General features: G+C 47.2%; 2 protein-coding genes and 1 long non-coding RNA gene across 7 annotated transcripts; 1 reads left to right on the forward strand and 2 right to left on the reverse strand.

The window, feature by feature from the left end:
* The first annotated feature begins 94 nt into the window (after positions 1-94).
* On the forward strand, positions 95-912 carry LOC130681705 (uncharacterized). The gene is made up of 2 exons (XR_008994963.1): positions 95-226; positions 434-912. It is a non-coding gene; the product is annotated as an uncharacterized LOC130681705 (long non-coding RNA).
* USP21 (ubiquitin specific peptidase 21) lies at positions 753-7362 on the reverse strand. Of its 4 annotated transcripts, none has more exons than XM_036922773.2 (13): positions 6689-7362; positions 5514-5873; positions 4407-4466; positions 4127-4247; positions 3794-3905; positions 3448-3603; positions 2879-2943; positions 2504-2607; positions 2257-2343; positions 1892-1970; positions 1551-1658; positions 1331-1445; positions 753-1123 (listed from the first exon to the last, which is right to left on the reverse strand). In XM_036922773.2, the coding sequence occupies exons 2-13, from the start codon at positions 5850-5852 to the stop codon at positions 1033-1035; spliced, it is 1437 nt and encodes a 478-aa protein (XP_036778668.1). In that variant the 5' UTR covers positions 5853-5873; positions 6689-7362; the 3' UTR covers positions 753-1032. The 4 variants fall into 4 exon arrangements, with proteins under 4 accessions (XP_036778668.1, XP_036778667.1, XP_036778666.1 ...); XM_036922772.2 differs by having other exon boundaries at positions 1331-1399; positions 5253-5873; XM_036922771.2 differs by having other exon boundaries at positions 5253-5873.
* A 147-nt stretch (positions 7363-7509) lies between these two features.
* UFC1 (ubiquitin-fold modifier conjugating enzyme 1) lies at positions 7510-11202 on the reverse strand. 2 transcript variants are annotated; one of them, XM_057495116.1, is made up of 7 exons: positions 11040-11198; positions 10637-10758; positions 9158-9225; positions 8856-8919; positions 8493-8569; positions 8155-8245; positions 7510-7952 (listed from the first exon to the last, which is right to left on the reverse strand). In XM_057495116.1, the coding sequence occupies exons 1-7, from the start codon at positions 11080-11082 to the stop codon at positions 7875-7877; spliced, it is 543 nt and encodes a 180-aa protein (XP_057351099.1). In that variant the 5' UTR covers positions 11083-11198; the 3' UTR covers positions 7510-7874. The 2 variants fall into 2 exon arrangements, with proteins under 2 accessions (XP_057351099.1, XP_036778680.1); XM_036922785.2 differs by lacking the exon at positions 10637-10758 and having other exon boundaries at positions 11040-11202.
* Positions 11203-18527: the final 7325 nt, after the last annotated feature.

Raw genomic sequence — 18527 nt, forward strand, 5'->3', positions numbered from 1 at the left:
CCCCATTTTCCCTGCTTCAGGATTGGTGGGTCCTGGAAGGCCCCGGATCACACCCGCCAATGAAAACATTGAACTGGCAGCAACTCCCCCCGCAAAGGCGGACGGATGTGGTGGTAAAAGGCCGCGCTGGAGGGCTGGAGGTTAACTGCTTCGGTGCCAGGTTGAAGGGAGCTGCTGTATCCGGCACCGCGTTCCCCAGGGCTGGGGCGGCGAGAGCAGAATCCCGGTTAGCATTCCCCAGCTCGAGCTTCCCAGGCCCCGCTAGGGTGAGAACCCTGGAGGGAGGGCCCCGTGAGCGTTGGTTGTGGGGAGAATAGACACTGGAGGCTGGTCCGTGGGGAGACTGCTCCATAAACAGCTCCTTGATGTTAGCAACGGCCTGGGCCTACGGGAGCTGGGGCCGCCCGGCAACGTACCCAGTGTTTGTCAACAGGGGTCCTTGGGTGCCTCGCCCTCGAGGGGCAGCCCTCCTTGGCCGCCCAAACCCGTCGCCCCGGTGCCTGCACTCTGGTTCCACGCTTCCCCGCAGCATCACAAATTTCAAGTTTCCTCCCAATATAAATCTTCACTGCTTGGGCAAACGTTGGCATCCGTGTGTCTGGGTCTGACACCACGATCCCCACACCCACCCGACGGTCGGAGAGCACCCCCATCTATTCGGAGAGGGCACTGGGTCCCAGTAAGACAATTGGGCCCAGTTCTGTACCCACCCCTAAAATGCAAATCTCCACAAATACAAATAAGGACATCACTTTTTCTTAATAAATTTATTCACAAAAAGTGAGATTGTAACAGGGTCTGGGGGCTGTACACGGTCAAGGGCCTGGGGAGCTCTGTACATGGGAATGGGAGACAAGGGAGCCTCCAGGTGGAAGTGTAGTTTTTAATAAAAAAAATAATGGGAACTACAACCACCCCCTCCCCCCTCCCCGATTAAAAAGACACAAAAATAGACGTCTCTGAGGTAAATGGGGAGCCTGGGGCTTAAGGGTGTTGAAAGGGTGTCACAGGTGCCAGGGCTTGAAGGGGGTGTCACAGGCACCGCAGTGGCTCCTGCATCAGTTGGTAGAACAGCACATAGCCCTCACTGGATGCCACCTGGTTTTCACTGACAGGGGAGACACTACGAAGAAGGGAGATGGAGAAGGGGTTGTGATCATTCATGTGTATTACCCCCTCCCCACAAGATCAACCTCTCAGCATCCAAGAAGAGATGAGACCGCCCACCTCCCGTTTGACCAGGCACTCTGCTCTCCTGAGGTTTCGATCAGAGAAAGGTGTCAGGCTGCAGTGGGAATGGGGCAGGAGTTGAGCAGGAGGCTGTTCTTACCGTGAGTCATTGTAGACATGCCAACCAGTCTGGCACCGGCACAGGGCTGTGTAGTGGCCATAGTGGACGCTGCCGGAGTGGTTGCAAAGGGCATACAGCTGATATATGGGGCTTCCTGTGCAGTTAGAAATGAGCAAATTCTACAGTTAGAGCTGTGTCCTGCTCCCACTCTCTCCCTCCCCTTCACAGGACTCCTTAGGACCTTCCCTGCCAGACTCACCGGCTTTGTCACTGGCAAAATCCCCTAGGCTCAGTCGCTGCAGCGGGAAGTCTACACCTACTGAACTTTTCTTGATGGAGCCTCGGGAGGCGGAAAATCGGTTAAGATCTAAACCCTGGTTAAGGAGCATTTGGGAGGCAGAGGGCCTCTGAGGGGGACTGAAGTCTTGAATGCTGTCTACTCCCCTCCCTGAACAAACACCGGGACCACGGTAGGGGCAGGGAGAGGTGAAGTGGCAGGCTTTTCCTAAGAAAAATTCAATTCCCAAATGTCCAGCCTCTGCAAACATGGAGAACGAAAAAGAATGGGCGGGAGAAATAAAAATTCGAAGATTAGGATACGGAGCACGAGGATTCGGGGAAATCTTTGTACTGTCAACTTTTTGGTACTTCGTGTTTTCTGCCGACATCGGTCACACACCTGAATAAATGCCAAATAATGTTAGGTTAATGTGCTCCTTAACTCAGTAGGCTTTTCTGATACCAGTTCACATACAAATTTACTATGCTCCGCTCCGCATTACTTCTGTATTCTCTGGGCCACTTGGCCTTAGGGTTACTAGAACATATCTGAGACTCCACTATAACACAGACATAAAAATATTATTCCCCATAACAAAACATCATGCAACCCTTTTTACCCTTATGGAGCGGCCCCCACATCAGGTCTCCCACCCTTACTATATCCCTTGTGGACCCCCACGTACTGGGGCATTCTCCGACTCGAGCTCTTCTTCCTTAGTGAAAAGGCTGAAACAATCCCGCAGAGACACCTTGCCCCCAGCAAATCCTTTCTGGGGGGAAAGAGAAGGGTGCATCAGCATGTTCGACATTTCCTTTCTTATTCAATCCAGGCTTCAGTTCTGCTCCAGAGGCCCACAGGGTTCCCGCCCACACTCTAGGTAAGTAGGGTTGGGCCCCAGAACCCACGTCCCATCGGCCCTGGAGTCCCACCTTGGGGATGGGCAGAGACAGGTCACAGAAAACCTCGAAGGTGGTGGAGCGATACCCACAGGCCTGGCACTTGAGACAACTTTTCAACTGGCCCACAAACAAATCTAGATAGAAGCAAAGGGTAAGATAAATAGTCATTGTGGAATGCCTGAGATGCTTTTTCGGATTCCCACCCCTTTGCCTGACCCTTCCTTTCCTATGACCAACACTCCTAACAAACCCCTCATACCTTTCCCACATTTTCATCATTCAGTCTTGCTCCCAAACCCCTCAACATAGTTTTTCTCCCAAGCCTGCACCCACCTACACTAATTTTCTCCCAAGCCTGCACCCACCTACACTAATTTTCCCCCATTGCTTTGTCGCGGTCCATACCCACAATCTTGCTGTCCTCTCGCTCCAGGTAACGCTTCCACATTAGGTTGGCTCGGTCATCATCACTACCACAGATCAAGGGAAGTGGGGAGCACCCATGAGACAGCAGGAACACTGGGCACCCCCAACACCATGGAGATGATCCACAGAGCCCTTTGCCCCACCATACCCCAGATCCTTCTCTAAATTTCAAGGAAGAACCAAAGGAGTAATGCTTTGGAGAACTTCCTGGGGGCAATCCAAGGTGAGAGGGAAAAAAAGTAACGTAGATAAGTGAAGAACATGCCCACTTCTTCCACCTGGTGTTTAACTCTGTCCCTGGTTGAAAATTAATCCTCCGCCTCTCTTAATATGGTGACATCCCTCACACTGTCCTGCCTCCATCTGCACCCCTCAGCCTCCCTCTTCCTCCTTCCTACCTCCTACCTCTGCACTGCTTCTCAAACCATTTTCTAGACTAAGCGTTTCTCTGGACCCTACATTCTCTCAGTCTTCACTAGCTCAGTCCTGCAAAGGATGAATGCTGCTGATAAACTACTGGACAGAAGAGGAAGGGAGAGTGACCTTACCTTAACTCGGGTTCTTCTAGCAGAGCCCCTCCGCGGCGGGGTGCAGAGGGAGCTGGACTCTTGGCCAGGACTGGTGGAGCCCGGCGGCCTCGTCGGTTGATTTCAAGGTGAAGGCGCTCCATGAGGAGCTTCAGGAACTCCTGGGCATCCTGCTGGCTACAGCCAGACACAGAGTATGGGCAAGCGATCCCCGCCTATCCACAGCCTCTCTCTCCTGCCCAGACACTGGCCCCTACTGCCTGCATGAACAACATCTGAAGGCTCAGAGCAATGCTGCCAGGACCCCTGCTTGGCCCTACCCCCAAGCATGGCCACAGAGAAATCCCATACCCTCCAGCTTTCCCACCTGTATCCAGAGAAGGAGGGAACGTATTTCTGGAAGACAGCTCGGAACCGAGTAGGATTCACAGCTTCGCAAGAGTCAGGGTGCCACAGGGCACCAAGCACATCTGCAAAGGCTGTTGGGGTGGGAATGGGGAAGGGAAGCAGGTTAATGACTGGAAGAGGCAAGCGAGAGGAGGCTCAGGGGGTAGACAACAACCTCTAGGAAAGCAGGCACGGGGGAAAACAGACGCAACTGCCAGACTGAAGAACTGGGGCCACCAGCACTGGCAGATGCACCTGCAAGGCACCGGGGGCACGGGGCCTTGAAAGGAGGGTGCAGGAGGTGTTGCCCCACCTTCAGTGAGCTCTTGGGCTCGGCCACCTCCTGGCACCTCTTGTCGGAAGTCCCTTCTTAGACAGAAGTCCCGAAGAGGCCGAGTGCTGCTCAAACACTGCAGCACAGCATTCAGGAAGCACTGGGGAGCAGCAGAGACACTGCCATTACCTCTCCAGGCTGGCGCGCTGGAGGCTGGGAAGAGCCGCCGTGCTCCCCTTGCCCAAGTCCGCAGGTACCCCCACCCCCACCCCCCACCTCACATTCTCTCAGAGAGGAAGGACAGGAGGCTGGCTCTCACCGTGTTCCCCAGATTTCGGAGGCCAACATGACCAGAGCCCAGAAGCAAAGTGTGATGAGCCTGGAAGGTCAGAACGCAGTCAGCAGGGCCCCATGTAGCTCACCTGGCACTTCAGCCTTTCAGCAGCGTGCTGCCCTCCACCTCCCCGACCCTGTACTTCACCCCCAAACTCTACCCTTTTTCCCTCACTGGGTGTCAGGGACGCCCTACCTCACTGGCCATGAGCAGGAAGCCCATCACAGCTGAGTGAACCACGGACTCGGCCATGGCTGTCCCACCTGCTCCCCACTTACTCCTCTGCCCAGCTAGCCGGCGCTGCAGCTCCTGGGGCAACTCCCCAAGCACTGGCATGGTTGCCCAGTTGCTCCCCACCCCCACCTTGCTGCCCCCAAGGCCTCCTCCTGCCCCCGTGGCCCCTTCCTGCACCCTCTCCTGATGGCTCCAACTGCAGCCAGCCTAGCTCACTTAGCTCGGGAAATGGGCAACCACCCCAGCTCAGACGCTCTGAGCCCGCCCATCTTCAGCTCCTGAGATTAATTAGGCCTCCGCAACGTCCTAGGAGAGAAGGTGCAGCAAGGCAAAGTAAGGGCCCGGAGACCCAAAGAAGAATTCCACATGGTTAGGTTAACCCCCTGGGGACTGAAATGGCACACCATGCTACGGGGTCACGACCTGCAAAGGGTGTGAGGCTCAAGGGTACTTGAGCAAAGGAGAGCCGGAACTGCTGTAATGCGGGGGGAAGAAAGGAACCTGGGGGAAAAGGGAGCAGGAAAGCCGAACGATGGCAAGGAAGATGGAAGCATTGAGCATGGGCGTGGAAGGCCACATGTGCTGGCAAGTCCTCACCATCTTGTCATCTGAGTAGAAGGACTCAGAAGGCCGGGCAGATATCACATGGAATGAGCCATGGGAAACAGGGGACTCCGTCCGTATGCTGAGCAAGGCGGGGGGCCCAGGAAAGCCCCCAAGGCGGCGGAGAGAGGTGCTACGTCTCAAAGTGGGTGGCTCAGGCCGGAGCGCCAAGCGGCTCAGGGCAGCCCCTAGCTCTCCAGCACCACGGTGCCCTCCCAAGGCAATCCCCATTGGACGCAAGTCCCCACTGCTCACAGACTTGGACCGAGCTAGGTTGGTCCTGGATGGAAGAGGCAGAGCCACAGTCGGGGGTGGTGAGCCTGGCAGGGGAACTCCGTGATCTGCCCGAAGGGGGCCTCTGGGACGCGGGCAAGAGGGCCGTCCTCGTCCCAGCTCCAGTTTCTTGAACCGTTCCTCGGGAGGACCTGGCCGGGGAGGCAGAGGTCGTAACATGGGGTTCGGCCCAGGAGCTGGGTTTCGGCGCTCCTTGCTGCGGGCCCGGGGGGCAAATGGTAGCTTGGGTCCCACTCTGGTCTGGACATGGACGGGCGGCTCTCGAGTCCGGCCCAGCCGGTGATCAGAGGCCTGGGGCATTGCGGACACCACGGACTGGACCTGGGAGGAGAAGAGAGGGTCAGCAATTGAACGTGGACAGAGGTGGGAACCTAAGCTACCATACTAGCTTTTACTTGCACTGAAGACCGGAACCGTGATCCATATGTCATTGCATCCCCAGTGCCTAACATAGTGTTGGACACAAAGTAAATACTTAGTATCCATTAAGTAAATAAATGAATGAATGATACCAGTCCCCGGCTTTGAATGTATATTCCTCACCAGCTTCCTGCAGAATACAGCTTCACTGAAAAGCCAATGATAGTCCCTATCTCAGCTAGGTCCATAATCTAAGTGCTCATGACAAGGGTCCCCATAACTGGCTAGTCAAGTGGGATGTACTCTGGGTCACTTAAGACCTCTGGTCAAATGGGGATTTGGATGCAAGCCCCAAAGACAGCATTCCATCCTCAAACCCCGGTACCGCCGGAATGCAAATAAAACAGAATAAATGGGTGACTTGCGAATGACTCCCTCCCCGACTCCTGAGCTCCCAACGTAGGGGTGGGGCTCGGGGGGCAGTGGCGGGGAGGGAGGATGAACAACTCCCTGACCCCTAATCCCTGCTCCCCTCTCACCACATCAGGCTTCAGCCCGGGTCCGCCCCCCTCGAGGGCAGAAAGGCCAAGGCTGCTGATTGGCTACAGGGTCCGGCGGCGAATTCCCCGCGGTCCAAGGATGCTGTCTTTCCAGCCCAGTTCTCCCAGGCCTGCTGGGCCCCCCTCTCCTCTGCCTTTGTGGAGTTCATCCTCTCCGGCCTGAGGCAGTCTTCTCTCGGCATCCCCACCCCCACGCCATAACACCCCAGCCCGTACCTGTCCCCCGGTGAGGCGGCGGGGGAGGCCAGCCGGGGCCAGGCCCCAGCTCAGGGCCACCCCCTACTTCCCCTGTGCAGCGCCCCTGCGGGCCTGGCTGCAGTTTTAGCCGCAGTTATTGCCCAGGTCTCTCCCGCCGCAGGGGCCGCCGCCATCTTTGTTGGTCCCGCCCGGCCACCTGCTACCGGCTTCACTCTCTCACGGCGCCTGCGCACCCACACAGAAGCCACCCACCTGCTTCCTCCGCGCTTGCGTGAACCCGCCCCCCTTGGCTCCACCGCCGGCACCATGGAAACACAGCCAACTTTAGGAACGCCAGTTCCCAGCCTTGACCAGAATTGTCTTTACACCATTGCTTTAAGGCATGTCCCTGAAATACAGGGTCCCGTCGCCCCATCCTGTAGCCCACAAGGATGCAAATCTGACAATCGCATGGCCCCCAGGCTTTCAGCACAGATCCTTCCCGGAGCAAGGATGCTTGAGTAGAAAAGTGCAGGGTCTGGTGGGTCCATCCTGTAGATCAGTGGAGAAGCATCCAGCATTCCACATAGGTATGGGAAGAGTTCTAGAGGGCGGGGAACGCTGGCCTTGCAAAACCTTTTCTTGTGCATGTTGCAGGCCGCTGAAGGACAAAGGCATCCCGCTGAAGGACAAAGGTAGATCTCAGCAGCAGGAAGAGCAGTCAAGAATTCCTTTCATTCTCCAGCTCTGACCAAAGAATACTCCCTTTCCCCCTTCTGCCCAAACTAGTGTAGCTGTTCATGTACCTTAGGTCTTAGCCTGCTCACCCTCTGCTAACCAATGAGAACCACAGGCCACCACAAGAGGAAGCAGCTTTTATTGATGAGTTATCTTCAGAAAACAAAAAGACTATGTACCCACTTTCAGTCACCCCTATCCCTCCAGGATCTCATGCTGCTCCACCCTAGAGAAGGGATAAAAATTGCCCTTTGGTTTTCCAAAGCCCCAGTCTTTTCCCCTTCCTGTGTAGCCTCACTTAGAAATTCAGTAGCAATATGGTTACTGTCCTTGTTACAGCAATGCCTGCTGCAGCTACTTAGTAACAATTATGGGTGAAGGGGCGTTGGGGGAAGCAGGTAGCTTAGTAAGAAGAGTGGTGCACAGGCAAACAGGAACATATCCTATCAAAGGTCCCTCTGTCCTGCCTCAGTGGCTTGATCCTTCACTAGATGCATTTCTCTTTATGCTGAATGACGCCCTTCTGAATCAGATCGGGGATTTCCACTGCCAGCCATGGACCCAGCTGCAATACAAGGGAGACCCTGTGAGATTACTATCAACCAGTCAACTGTCTTGTTCCGTCAGAATCTCCTTCCTACAGAGATTCTGGGGGAACATGTCCAAGAGGGAAACACTGTTAGTTCTTCTTTACTCTCAGTTACTTTTCTTATACTGCTTAGGACCTAGGCCCTCCCCCGCTTAAATACCAAATATCCCAAACTTACCCCCAGAGCCATGAGATGAGCTAGTCCAAATTTGGGCACATTCCTAGCCCACAAAGGTTTAAAGTGATCAGTCAGGCATATTTTTCCACCCCTATGAGAGGGACCAGAGGAAGAAGGTGTTGACATGTAAGGTTTACCATAAAGCATAGCAGCCTCTTGGGAGCACAGGAAGATGAGTAGTGATCAGACTTGAGAACAGGGTCAGCTAAGTATTTTCTCCAGGCTTGGCAGAGGGAGGTCTGGAGCCCCTCTAGGCCAACAGACTCTGGGAAAACTCCTGCTTCCCAGAGTTCTTCCCTAAGGCCTTCTTTGACTTTTTCCCTTCTGTTCATTCCTACCTGTACATCTTTGCTGTTTTTCCATCCAGTTCAGGGACTGCAATTTCTGGAGCAGTAGTGGGATATGTGATAGGAATCTGTAGGAATCATCATGCTTTAATAAAACCGGTATAGAAAGGAACTAATCTAATCAGGCATACACATTTCTTGGTTAAACTGTAATGTTCAGTGAATTCCCCAAGCAGCATGTACATACCAGGACTTTGGACATGGAGATGAGTACCTATGACTTATGCTTCAAATCTCAGCTTTTCCCTCCCATTTAAAAAGTTTTCTTGTGCCCCGCTAAGTTGAGCTTAACAATCACCTAATCCACTCCCCCACTTCTACTAACCTCCATATTTCCCACTCCATCATACTCACGTCAAACTCAATGTCAAACTCATATTTGAGGAAGTCATGGATGTACCAGCATTTTCCAAACCACCTGTAATAAAAGACCATACCTCAGTTCAGCTTGTCCATGCTTCTCAAACTCAAATGACATCTTCTTGGCTTAGAGAACCAGCCTGGGAGACTCATGGGATGGGAACTGGGGACTCTGGACCTGTGTGGGACTAGTGACAGCTAATACGAGGAAAGGCCTGGCAGTGGGTTTTGGGGCACCAAAATGCTCAAGCCATGTAAGATTCCCACCCCGACATCGCCCAAGAGGGTCTGCCTACCGGGTCCCTTCCTTGTTGGACTCCAGTCGGAACCAATCATTGTCCGCATTCTTGTTGTTCTCCACATACTAAAAGCAGAGAATGAGGTCTTTGAGGGGATAGTTGGGACCAAGGGCAGTCCCCCTTTCCTCAAATGAAAAGTATATGATTACTTTCTCTCCCAGTACGTTTACCCAACTTTTCTGACATAAACGAAGCTGAAGACAAAGCTACACTGCCAAGCAGGGGACTTACCCAGAGCAGAGATTAGAATGGTTGGGTCCCACTCAATTTAGCAGGTACAAAAGGCTTGATGATATCGCCTGGGTTCTCTTCTCACTTCTCAGTGTCTGCCCTCAGCCCACAACTAGTTTTACGGAATACTCTTTCCCTAGAGAACCTCATACAGTCCTGGTTTTGCCTAGCACCCACATGCTGATGCTGTCCAAATCTTTATCTTTAATCTAGACCTTTTCTCAGAGCTTCAGACTCCAGTATCCAACTGTATACCAAAATTTCTACCTTCATGTCACAAGTAGTACCTGAAACTCAGCATTTTCTCCGTGGCCTTTGAGACCCGTTTCTCCACTGCATCATTTCTGGTGGTAGTATTAGTATTCAATCGGGTAACCAAGCCAAAAACCTGGAAATCATTCTTGACCCTCCCTCTCCTTTTCTCCACCAAACCTTCATGATGTCCTGCCGGTTTTACCTTTTGAATAAAGTTCACATCTACTTCTCCTCTCTGTCTGCCCTATAAACTGCCATGGTTAGATCTCCCTCCTCCTTTCATGAGCATTAATGACAGTCACCTGACTTGTCTCCTACCTTCAATCTTATCCCTATCAATTCTATTTCCCTCTCTACTGCCACTGATCTAAACCCAAAATCTAGTCTGGATTATTCCTCAGCTTAAAATCCTTTAAAGGTATCCCAATGCCTCCAGGATAAAATTCATTATCTGGCAAGCTTTGTCTTCCATTCCCTGCTACACATTTGATGCTGTAACAACTCTGAAATATTTGTTTCTTCATACCTTATCATGCTGTTTCTAGCTTTTATGCCTTTGCTCACGCTGTCCCTTTTACCTTGAATATCCTTCTTTTACCTTCACGTTTTATCAGGCTGACTGACATTTACCCTTTAAGTCTTAGTTCATGCATTGCCTCTTTTCACTTCCAGCTCTCAAAATATCCTAGCAATTTCTCTCTCCTTCCCCTGCTCTCTCTCCATTTAAACAATGTACCATAACGATTTGTTTCTGTCTACCTCAGTAGGCTCCAACTTACTCATCTTTGGATCCCCTTTCTAGGCGCTAGCTGCACAATAAATATTTTTTAGTGAACGAATACATGCGGCACGACAGCTGCTGGTCTTTGAAACAGAGACCATTGCAAAGGGGACAAACTTTCTTTTCGTTCTGTAGCAGGGAAATCAGCTGAGAAGATGGCTCATTCCTAACTGTCAGCTCAGCTCCTTAACTCTACAATTAACACCTACTTGAATTTTCAGCTCGAATATGTTCCGTTCGAGTGAAGGAAAGAGCAGAGAGATGCGGACCGGGGTGTAGGGCCCCAGGAATTCCTCTTGACTACCTCCCCTACATCCAGAAGAGCAAACACCTGGAACCAAAGGGACACGTCACCCTCCGGAGAGGGTATCCCTAAAATAACTGGAGCTTTCAGCCAGAAAGTCTGGCCCCACTGTAGCTCCCAGCCCGAGTCTCTTCTACCTCGTTCCCACCATACGTCCCTAAGTCCGCCAGCCCCGCAATTGTCCAATATCTATGAATTTAGGAGTCAAACTTTATAACCGGAAGCGGCTTCCACACGGAGCCTGTTCCTAAGGACACTTATTACCGCAACCCTTTAGCGACGAGGTTCGCCGAAGAAGCACAACTGACCCGGATAAGAGACTGGTATTCCTCTTTGAGTCGCTGCACCCATAACTCCCGATCTCGAGGTCCGGCGTTAGTCCTCAACACCGGGATCTCAGACACAACACGCCGTGTGGCTTCGTCCGCCATCTTGGACCGGGGCGCAAGAGAAACGAGCAAGTGGTGCTGCCCGTAGTTTACGCTCAGGACGCCGCCATCTTAACTATGGGAAGAGGGGGAGTTGGACTGCCTTTAGACTTCCTTGAATGAGTTATTTTCTGGTAACGAAGACAAATTTATCATCTGGTCACCTGCTTGTGGGTGCAGCGGGGAAAACAGAATGGAATGGATTGCTTTCTGAAATGGCACTTACTGAAAAAAAAAAACCGCAGACTGCTTAAAGGGTGACTTCCGCTCATGCTCAGAGAAGAAATCCCAGAAAACCTTTCCCGACACCTTCCCAAACTTGGGGGGTTTTAGAAGTTTAGGCTATTCTAAGCACGATTCCGGGCACTGTTTTCCTAAAACGCACGATTCACATATTTCTGCTAAAAATAAGCTTCCTCAGCTTGCACATAGTCCGGCGGAGGTAGCAGGGGCTTATGCAGCTATCAAACCGAAGGGTATTAGACTTAAGGTAATTACTGGAAACTATGGAGAAGCAAAGCATAGTCTCGCCCTGAAGAATTAACAGTCGAATTATGGAATTCTGAATTTGGCGGGGAAAGCATTGTGTTTCTTAAGTATGATGGTATCTCTTCAAAGCTTTGTAATATGTCAGTAGAGATCTATCTACTAGGGGAAATAAAGATTTATTCCCTTTTGGGTGCAGGAACCGTGGTGTGGTACACAGTGTAGCAAATTGGAATGAGACTTTGACTTGACAGTTCGGAAATGGGGGAGGGGGAAGTAGGGAACTGTTGGTCGAAGAGTACAAACTTTCAGTTATAAGACAAATTCTGAGGATCTAATGAACAGCATTGTGATTATAGTTAACAGTATTGTTTTGTATATTTGAAAGCTGCTGAAAGTAGATCTTAAGCATTGTCTCCACAACAAAAAAGTTAACCACGTGAGGTTAATTATCTTGCATGGTAATCATTCCACAATGTATTGTGTATATAAAATCATCACATATATGTATATCAAATCATCACTTTATACACACACAGAATTATATCTGTCAATTATTCCTCAATAAAATTGGGGGGAAGAGACATTGAAGTTACTTTAACTCTGAACTTCATTTTTTCACCTAAAAAAAGAGGATAGTAATGCTTATAGGGTTATTACAACTATATATGCAATGTCTCTTCATTCATTCACACAATAGGCTTTCAGGGTGAAATTCTGATTAATAATATGGCAGTAATTTTCAACTTTTTGTGGTAGTGGAGCCGGGTTTACAAACAAAATCCTGCTTGGAATTTCAAAATACAAAAATGGTCAATGCAGAACTGCTGCTGTTGAAGTGCAGTCATACCTCTAGTCCTTAGAACACTTCCCCTATAGTAACCACTCATCACACTTTATTCTTTAATTTTCTTGAAAGACTGGAAGCTCATGATAGGGACTTTGTGTCTATCTTGTTAACTGCTGTATTTCTAAAACTGACTACTATATTGCCTGATGCAAAGTAAGTGCTCAATCAATATTTTTAAAGTAAATGAAAACCTTGAACAAGAAAAGCTGTCTTTTTAAATCTGCATCTTATTTTTGTTTAATTGTTTTGGAAAATCACCTTATTAGACCACTGAATAAAGCAGAGCTAGTAATATGTATGATAATACAAAGGACTATCTCTGTTATAGACATGGTGGCTGCCTCTATTGTAGGCAGTTGCATCTTGGTACAGTATATTTATTTTAGAGAATTGTTTATTTTAGCTTATTCTTGCTTTATGTAATTCTCACAAGAGATCAGAAGGTAAGACTGAAAGAATATGTAGGCCTGAACTTCATCTTTTTTTCAAAGGAAGAACTCATTCATGAGCAAATGTTTATGAAGTCCCTACTACATCGAGGCATTGAAAATACAGTAGTGCACAAGGCAGGCAGAGCCCTTGCCCTCATGCACATTATCCTAAAACAACTATAAGAAGGAATTGGACAGGACTAACTGGAAGCTTAATTCTGGGAAATGCACTGATGTCAAACCATTATTTTGAGAGGACAGTTGGGTACATGGGGAGCCCCTGACAGTAGTTGAAAGCCCTATTGTCAGTCATCAGGGGAAAAGGTAGCTCCTGGGATGCAAGGAAAAACAATACTGGATTGAGCAAAATAGATCTTGGATTAGGGAAAGAATTGAAAAATGTCCTCCCTCTGGTCTTTAAGAGGCTGCTCTGGTCTCCATTATGCTGGAAGGTAACCTCAGAATTGTGAGGGAAATGCTGGCTCTACTACAGGGTGGGAGCCACCTCTAAACAGTCAGTGTAGATAGGTGGCCAGTTCTGGAAATTTTTCTCTTTGGTTATTGCCTGGAGACTTCAGAAAAGAATATTGTAAATTATAACTTGGCTTTGTTATGCTGTGGAGAATTGGGACCATACTTTAAAGAACTTGGTGAAAAGAGTGACAATATCTAACCATTTATATAGTTCTCACTATGTGCTAGGCACTGTCCTAAACATTTTACAAAATTATCTCCTTCAGTTCTGGCAGCAAGCTTAATGTAGTTACTCTCATTATCCTCATTTACATTTGAAGAAACTAAGGTACAGTCAGGTTAAATGAAAGAAGACCCTGTATCAATCAGCCAGCAAACGGTAGAACTGGAATTCAATCCCAGGCACAGTCTGGCTCTAGAGATCACATCCTTAACCAACTAATATGCCTTTCTACCATTTCCAGGCCAATGTGAAATTAGCAGGTGGGATATCAGTATTTGGAGGGGATGTCTGGGGGCTATTGATGGTCCCCAAAGAGGCAGTTACTAGTAATGAACCTGTGTTTCTGAAACCACAGAGAGACTCGTGGCTCCTAACCAAGCACAGCAGAGCTGCAGGAACACATTTGAGACAATCAACTCTGTCCCCGGAAAGGGCTGAAGCGTGCACAGGACCCTGAGAGGTGTTTATATCATCCATGGGACTTTGGAACTATGAACTTTGAGTTATACTGTTAATGTGACTTCCCTTATACCTAGTAGCTGGTAAGATAAGGGCAAGGGTTAGGGATGCTAGAGGATTTGGTTAACAGAAATGAAAAGACATAGTATTTGGGGAGGAGAAACTAATACAAAATTACCATAAAATAAGAAATCTCTATTTTGGAGGTATTCCAGCACTGTGTGAGTAAGTATGCCTTGAGAATAGGGTAAGGCTGATGGCATTTGAACTGGAACTACCAGATAAGCACATTGAATATGACGGCAAGGAGTGAGCAGGGGAAGAATGGAGTTCTAGGCCAACAGAACATGTATAGGCCAGGAAGGCATGAGAGAAAATAGTATTATATTAATAGTTACTATCCAGATAATTACTCATAACAGAAGGTGGGAAAGCTCCTAAAAAACATTGTTATATTAATTCTATATAATATGCTATATGGAAATATTTATAAAATGATAAAATCAATACAAAATTTTACATACATGTGGTTCAAAAATATTTACCTTAGAGTGGGTAATCCATGTACCTGCTCAAGATTCAGAAGGTATGAAAAGCTATAGAGTGAAATGTAAGTCTCCCTCTCACCCCATTCCTTGGCTGCTTAGTTCCCTTTCCCAGGGACCCCTCCCCATTGGCAATTTTTTGTGTATCTTTCCAGATATATTCTAGGAACATACCAATACATACACACATATACATTCTTCTAAAACTTTTTACACAAATGGTAGCATACTATACACATTTCTGCACCTTGTTTTCACTGAATAATGTATCTTGGAGGCTGTTCCATATTAATGTATATAAAGCTACTTTCTTTTTCTTTTTTCTCCCCCTCCCTCCCTTTAGCAGATATCCCACTGTAGGGATCTACCATAATTTGTTCAACTAGACCCTCACAGATGGACAATTAGGTTGTGTTCAGTCTTTCATTACTACAAACAATGCTGCAGTTAATAGCCTTGTCTTGTCATTTAGTACACGTGCAATAAATACTTATAGAACTGTTGCCTCAAAAGATGTGTGCAGTTTAAATTTTGTTAACCATTGCCAAATTGTTCTCCATACAGATTAAGCCAATTTATATTACTATTAGCAATACATGAAATGACAAGTCCCCATCACATACTCCATTATAGTCACTGTCCATCAGCATAGTAAGATGCTATAGAGTCACTACTTGTCTTCTCTGTGCTACACTGCCTTCCCCGTGCCCCATCCCTACATTATGTGTGCTAATCATAATGCCCCTTATTCCCCTTATCCCTCCCTTCCCACCCTTCTTCCATAGTCCCTTTCCCTTTGGTAACTGTTAGTCCATTCTTGGGTTCTGTGAGTCTGCTGCTGTTTTGTTTCTTCAGTTTTTGCTTTGTTCTTATGCTCCACAGATGAGTGAAATCATTTGGTACTTGTCTTTCTCCGCCTGGCTTATTTCACTGAGCATAATACCCTCTAGCTCCATCCATGTTGTTGCAAATGGTAGGATTTGTTTTCTTCTTATGGCTGAATAATATTCCACTGTGTATATGTACGACATCTTCTTTATCCATTTATCTACTGATGGACAGATACTTAGGTTGCTTCCATTTCTCAGCTATTGTAAATAGTGCTGTGATAAACATAGGGGTGCATGTGTTTTTTTGAAATTAGGCTCCTGCATTCTTAGGGTAAATTCCTAGGAGTGGTATTCCTGGATCAAATGCTATTTCTATTTTGAGTTTTTTGAGGAACCTCCATACTGTTTCCACAAAGTTTGAACTAATTTACATTCCCACCAGCAGTGTAGGAGGGTTCCTCTTTCTCCACATCCTCACCAAATTTTGTTGTTGTCTTTTGGATGTTGGCTATCCTAACTTGTGAGATATCTCATTGCAGTTTTAATTTGCATTTCTCTGATGATTGGCAATGTGGAGCATCTTTTCATGTGCCTGTTGACCATCTGAATTTCTTCTTTTGAGAAGTGTCTGTTCAGATCCTCTGCCCATTTTTTAATTGGATTATTTGCTTTTTGTTTGCTGAGGTGCATGAGCTCTTTGTATATTTTGGATGTCAAACCCTTATCAGATGTCATTTATGAATATATTCTCCCATACTGTAGGATGCCTTTTTGTTCTACTGATGGTGTCCTTTGCTGTACAGAAAACCTTTTAGTTTGATGTAGTCTCCATTGTTCATTTTTGCTTTTGGTTCCCTTGCCTTGGAAGATATGTTCATGAAGTTGCTCATGTTTATATTCAAGAGTTTTGCCTATGTTTTCTTCTAGGAGTTTTATGGTTTCATGACTTACATTCAGGTCTTTGATCCATTTTGAGTTTACTTTTGTATATGGAGTTAGACAATAATCCAGTTTCATTCTCTTACATGTAACTGTCCAGTTTTGCCAACACCAGTTGTTGAAGAGGCTGCCATTTCCTCATTGTATATCCATGGCTCCTTTATCTTATATTAATTGGCCATATATGTGTGGGTTTATATCTGGGCTCTCTATTCTGTTCCATTGATCTATGGGTCTGTTCTTGCGCCAGTGTCCAATTGTTTTGATTACTGTGGCTTTGTAGTTTGAAGTCGGAGAGTGTGATCCCCCCAGCTTTATTCTTCCTTCTCAGGATTGCTTTGGCTTATATATGGTCAATTTTTAACATGCTCCAACTGTGCTTGAAAATAATTTGTGATTTGAGGTTGTGTATAGTGAGCTATATATATGCTTGTTGAATGAAATTTGCACCTCATGTTACTTTTTTTATATCTTGATTTTTTTTTTTGCTTATTGGTTCTGAAATCTATCAGGTCAGATCTAGGAAAAGTTAGGAAGCAATATGCGAAGAAAATGAGGATATAGGGGAGGTTGTTTACAAAGTAACACAGTTCCAGTGTGTATAGAGGGGGAAATGAGTGGGGTAGAAATTTTTGGCTTTTTCTAATGGATACCTCTTCCCTTCAACCTTCTAAAGCAGTAGAAGGTATTTAGTCTCTCATCCTGTAGGAAAAGGTGGCAGGGTATCACCCTTCTCCTTACTATCCAATGCTCCTCTCAGACCAGTTTTCCTCCTCTTTCAGAAATTCTTCCTCCTTTGAAGCATATGCCACTTGGCTGTATTTTCGCTTTAACCCTCATGCTTACTGAGAACTTCAGCACTGATTAATCTTGGTGTCAAATTCTTCATATCACTCTGCATTGCTTTAGGAAAATCCATGGCATGTTAGTTCTTGACCTTCTCAACTCCAACATATACTCCTACATTACCTTAACTTCACCATATTTGGCAACACAGATTTTTCTTGACGGCAGCTCCAGGGCCACTGTAAGGAGTGGGAGAGGGAGCATTCTTCAGTGTAGAAACATTTTGGGGGCCAGAACTGGCTGATGTCAACTTAAGACCCATGGAAAGACTGGGACTGGCAGCCATGACACATAAGGGTGGAATAGCATGAGGGGAGATTCCACATGATACTTGGGGGAGGGTTCATGATTGGATTTGTCCTTGTGCCAAGCTTCCAGGAAACCTGGGTCTCGAGCTGAAAGCACATTTCCTGGTAGCTGCCTAACTGGGGACATATGACAGTTTTAACAACTTCCATCCTCTTGAAACACTGTCTTCCCTCTGATTCTGTAACAATTATCACCCAGGTTTTGTTCTTCCTCATTGGCTATTCCTTTTCAAAGATTTCTGAAGACTCTTCTTCTACTTGAGCCTTAAATCTTAAAATTCTCCAGAGAACCCTTCCTAGCCCTCTGCTCTTCTCTGGAGAGCTTATGCAAATCTATGGCTTCTACTACCACTGAAATATTCATGATTCAGAATTTCCGGTGTATGCATCATTGGAGTTTCTAAGTAGTTTTCTATAAAAGTAACCTATGTACACAGCCAAACAAATTCAAACAGTAAAGATGGATCTAAAATTAAAAGTGTAAGCTTTATCCTCCCAGGCCCCACTCTTCATGGTTAATTTTTCAATGCCTGTGTAAATGTGCCCAATGTACTCTTCTGCACTTAAACTTCCTTTTCATTTAGTGTATTTCCCTCCTACCTTTTAGATCTGTATATTCAAACTGTCATTAGGACATCTCCATCTGGCTTGTCCAACACGCATCTAAAATTCCTTTCTGTTTCTTTGGAATTCTGCCTCATGCTGCACCCTACTGCTCGCCTCTAAGTTGCCTGTATACATTTGCCTGTCCAACCACTCAATTTACCTCAATCTGGTTTCTACCCGACCTTATTTTTGAAACTTTTCTAAAAAATCACTGCCTGTCTAAAATCTAAAGGACACATTTTAGTCCAAGTGTTACCTGATCTGTTAACACTTTGATAAATTTCCTGGATACATCTCTCCTGGTTTCCTTCTTTTGTTTCTTTTTGCCTCTTCTAAGTGTCCTTTTAGGCTTGCTTCCTTCTTCTCATCCC

This window comes from Manis pentadactyla, chromosome 19 (genome assembly GCF_030020395.1).
Source record: "Manis pentadactyla isolate mManPen7 chromosome 19, mManPen7.hap1, whole genome shotgun sequence".
NCBI classification, from domain to species: Eukaryota; Metazoa; Chordata; class Mammalia; order Pholidota; family Manidae; genus Manis; species Manis pentadactyla.

What these genes read in the sequence shown, in the direction of transcription:
- UFC1 (XM_057495116.1), bottom strand. Translation starts at nt 11,082, where the DNA reads ATGGGTGCAGCGACTCAAAGAGGAATACCAGTCTCTTATCCGG. An exon ending in TATTCGAGCTGAAAATTCAA is followed by an intron (nt 9,226 to 10,636) that starts GTAGGTGTTAAT and finishes CTCTGCTTTTAG; the next exon opens with TATGTGGAGAACAACAAGAA. An exon ending in CTCATCTCATGGCTCTGGGG is followed by an intron (nt 7,953 to 8,154) that starts GTAAGTTTGGGA and finishes CTTGTATTGCAG; the next exon opens with CTGGGTCCATGGCTGGCAGT.
- USP21 (XM_036922771.2), bottom strand. Translation starts at nt 5,852, where the DNA reads ATGCCCCAGGCCTCTGATCACCGGCTGGGCCGGACTCGAGAGCCGCCC. An exon ending in TCTACTCAGATGACAAGATG is followed by an intron (nt 4,467 to 5,252) that starts GTGAGGACTTGC and finishes CTGACCTTCCAG; the next exon opens with GCTCATCACACTTTGCTTCT. An exon ending in TCCGAAATCTGGGGAACACG is followed by an intron (nt 4,248 to 4,406) that starts GTGAGAGCCAGC and finishes GCTGCTCCCCAG; the next exon opens with TGCTTCCTGAATGCTGTGCT.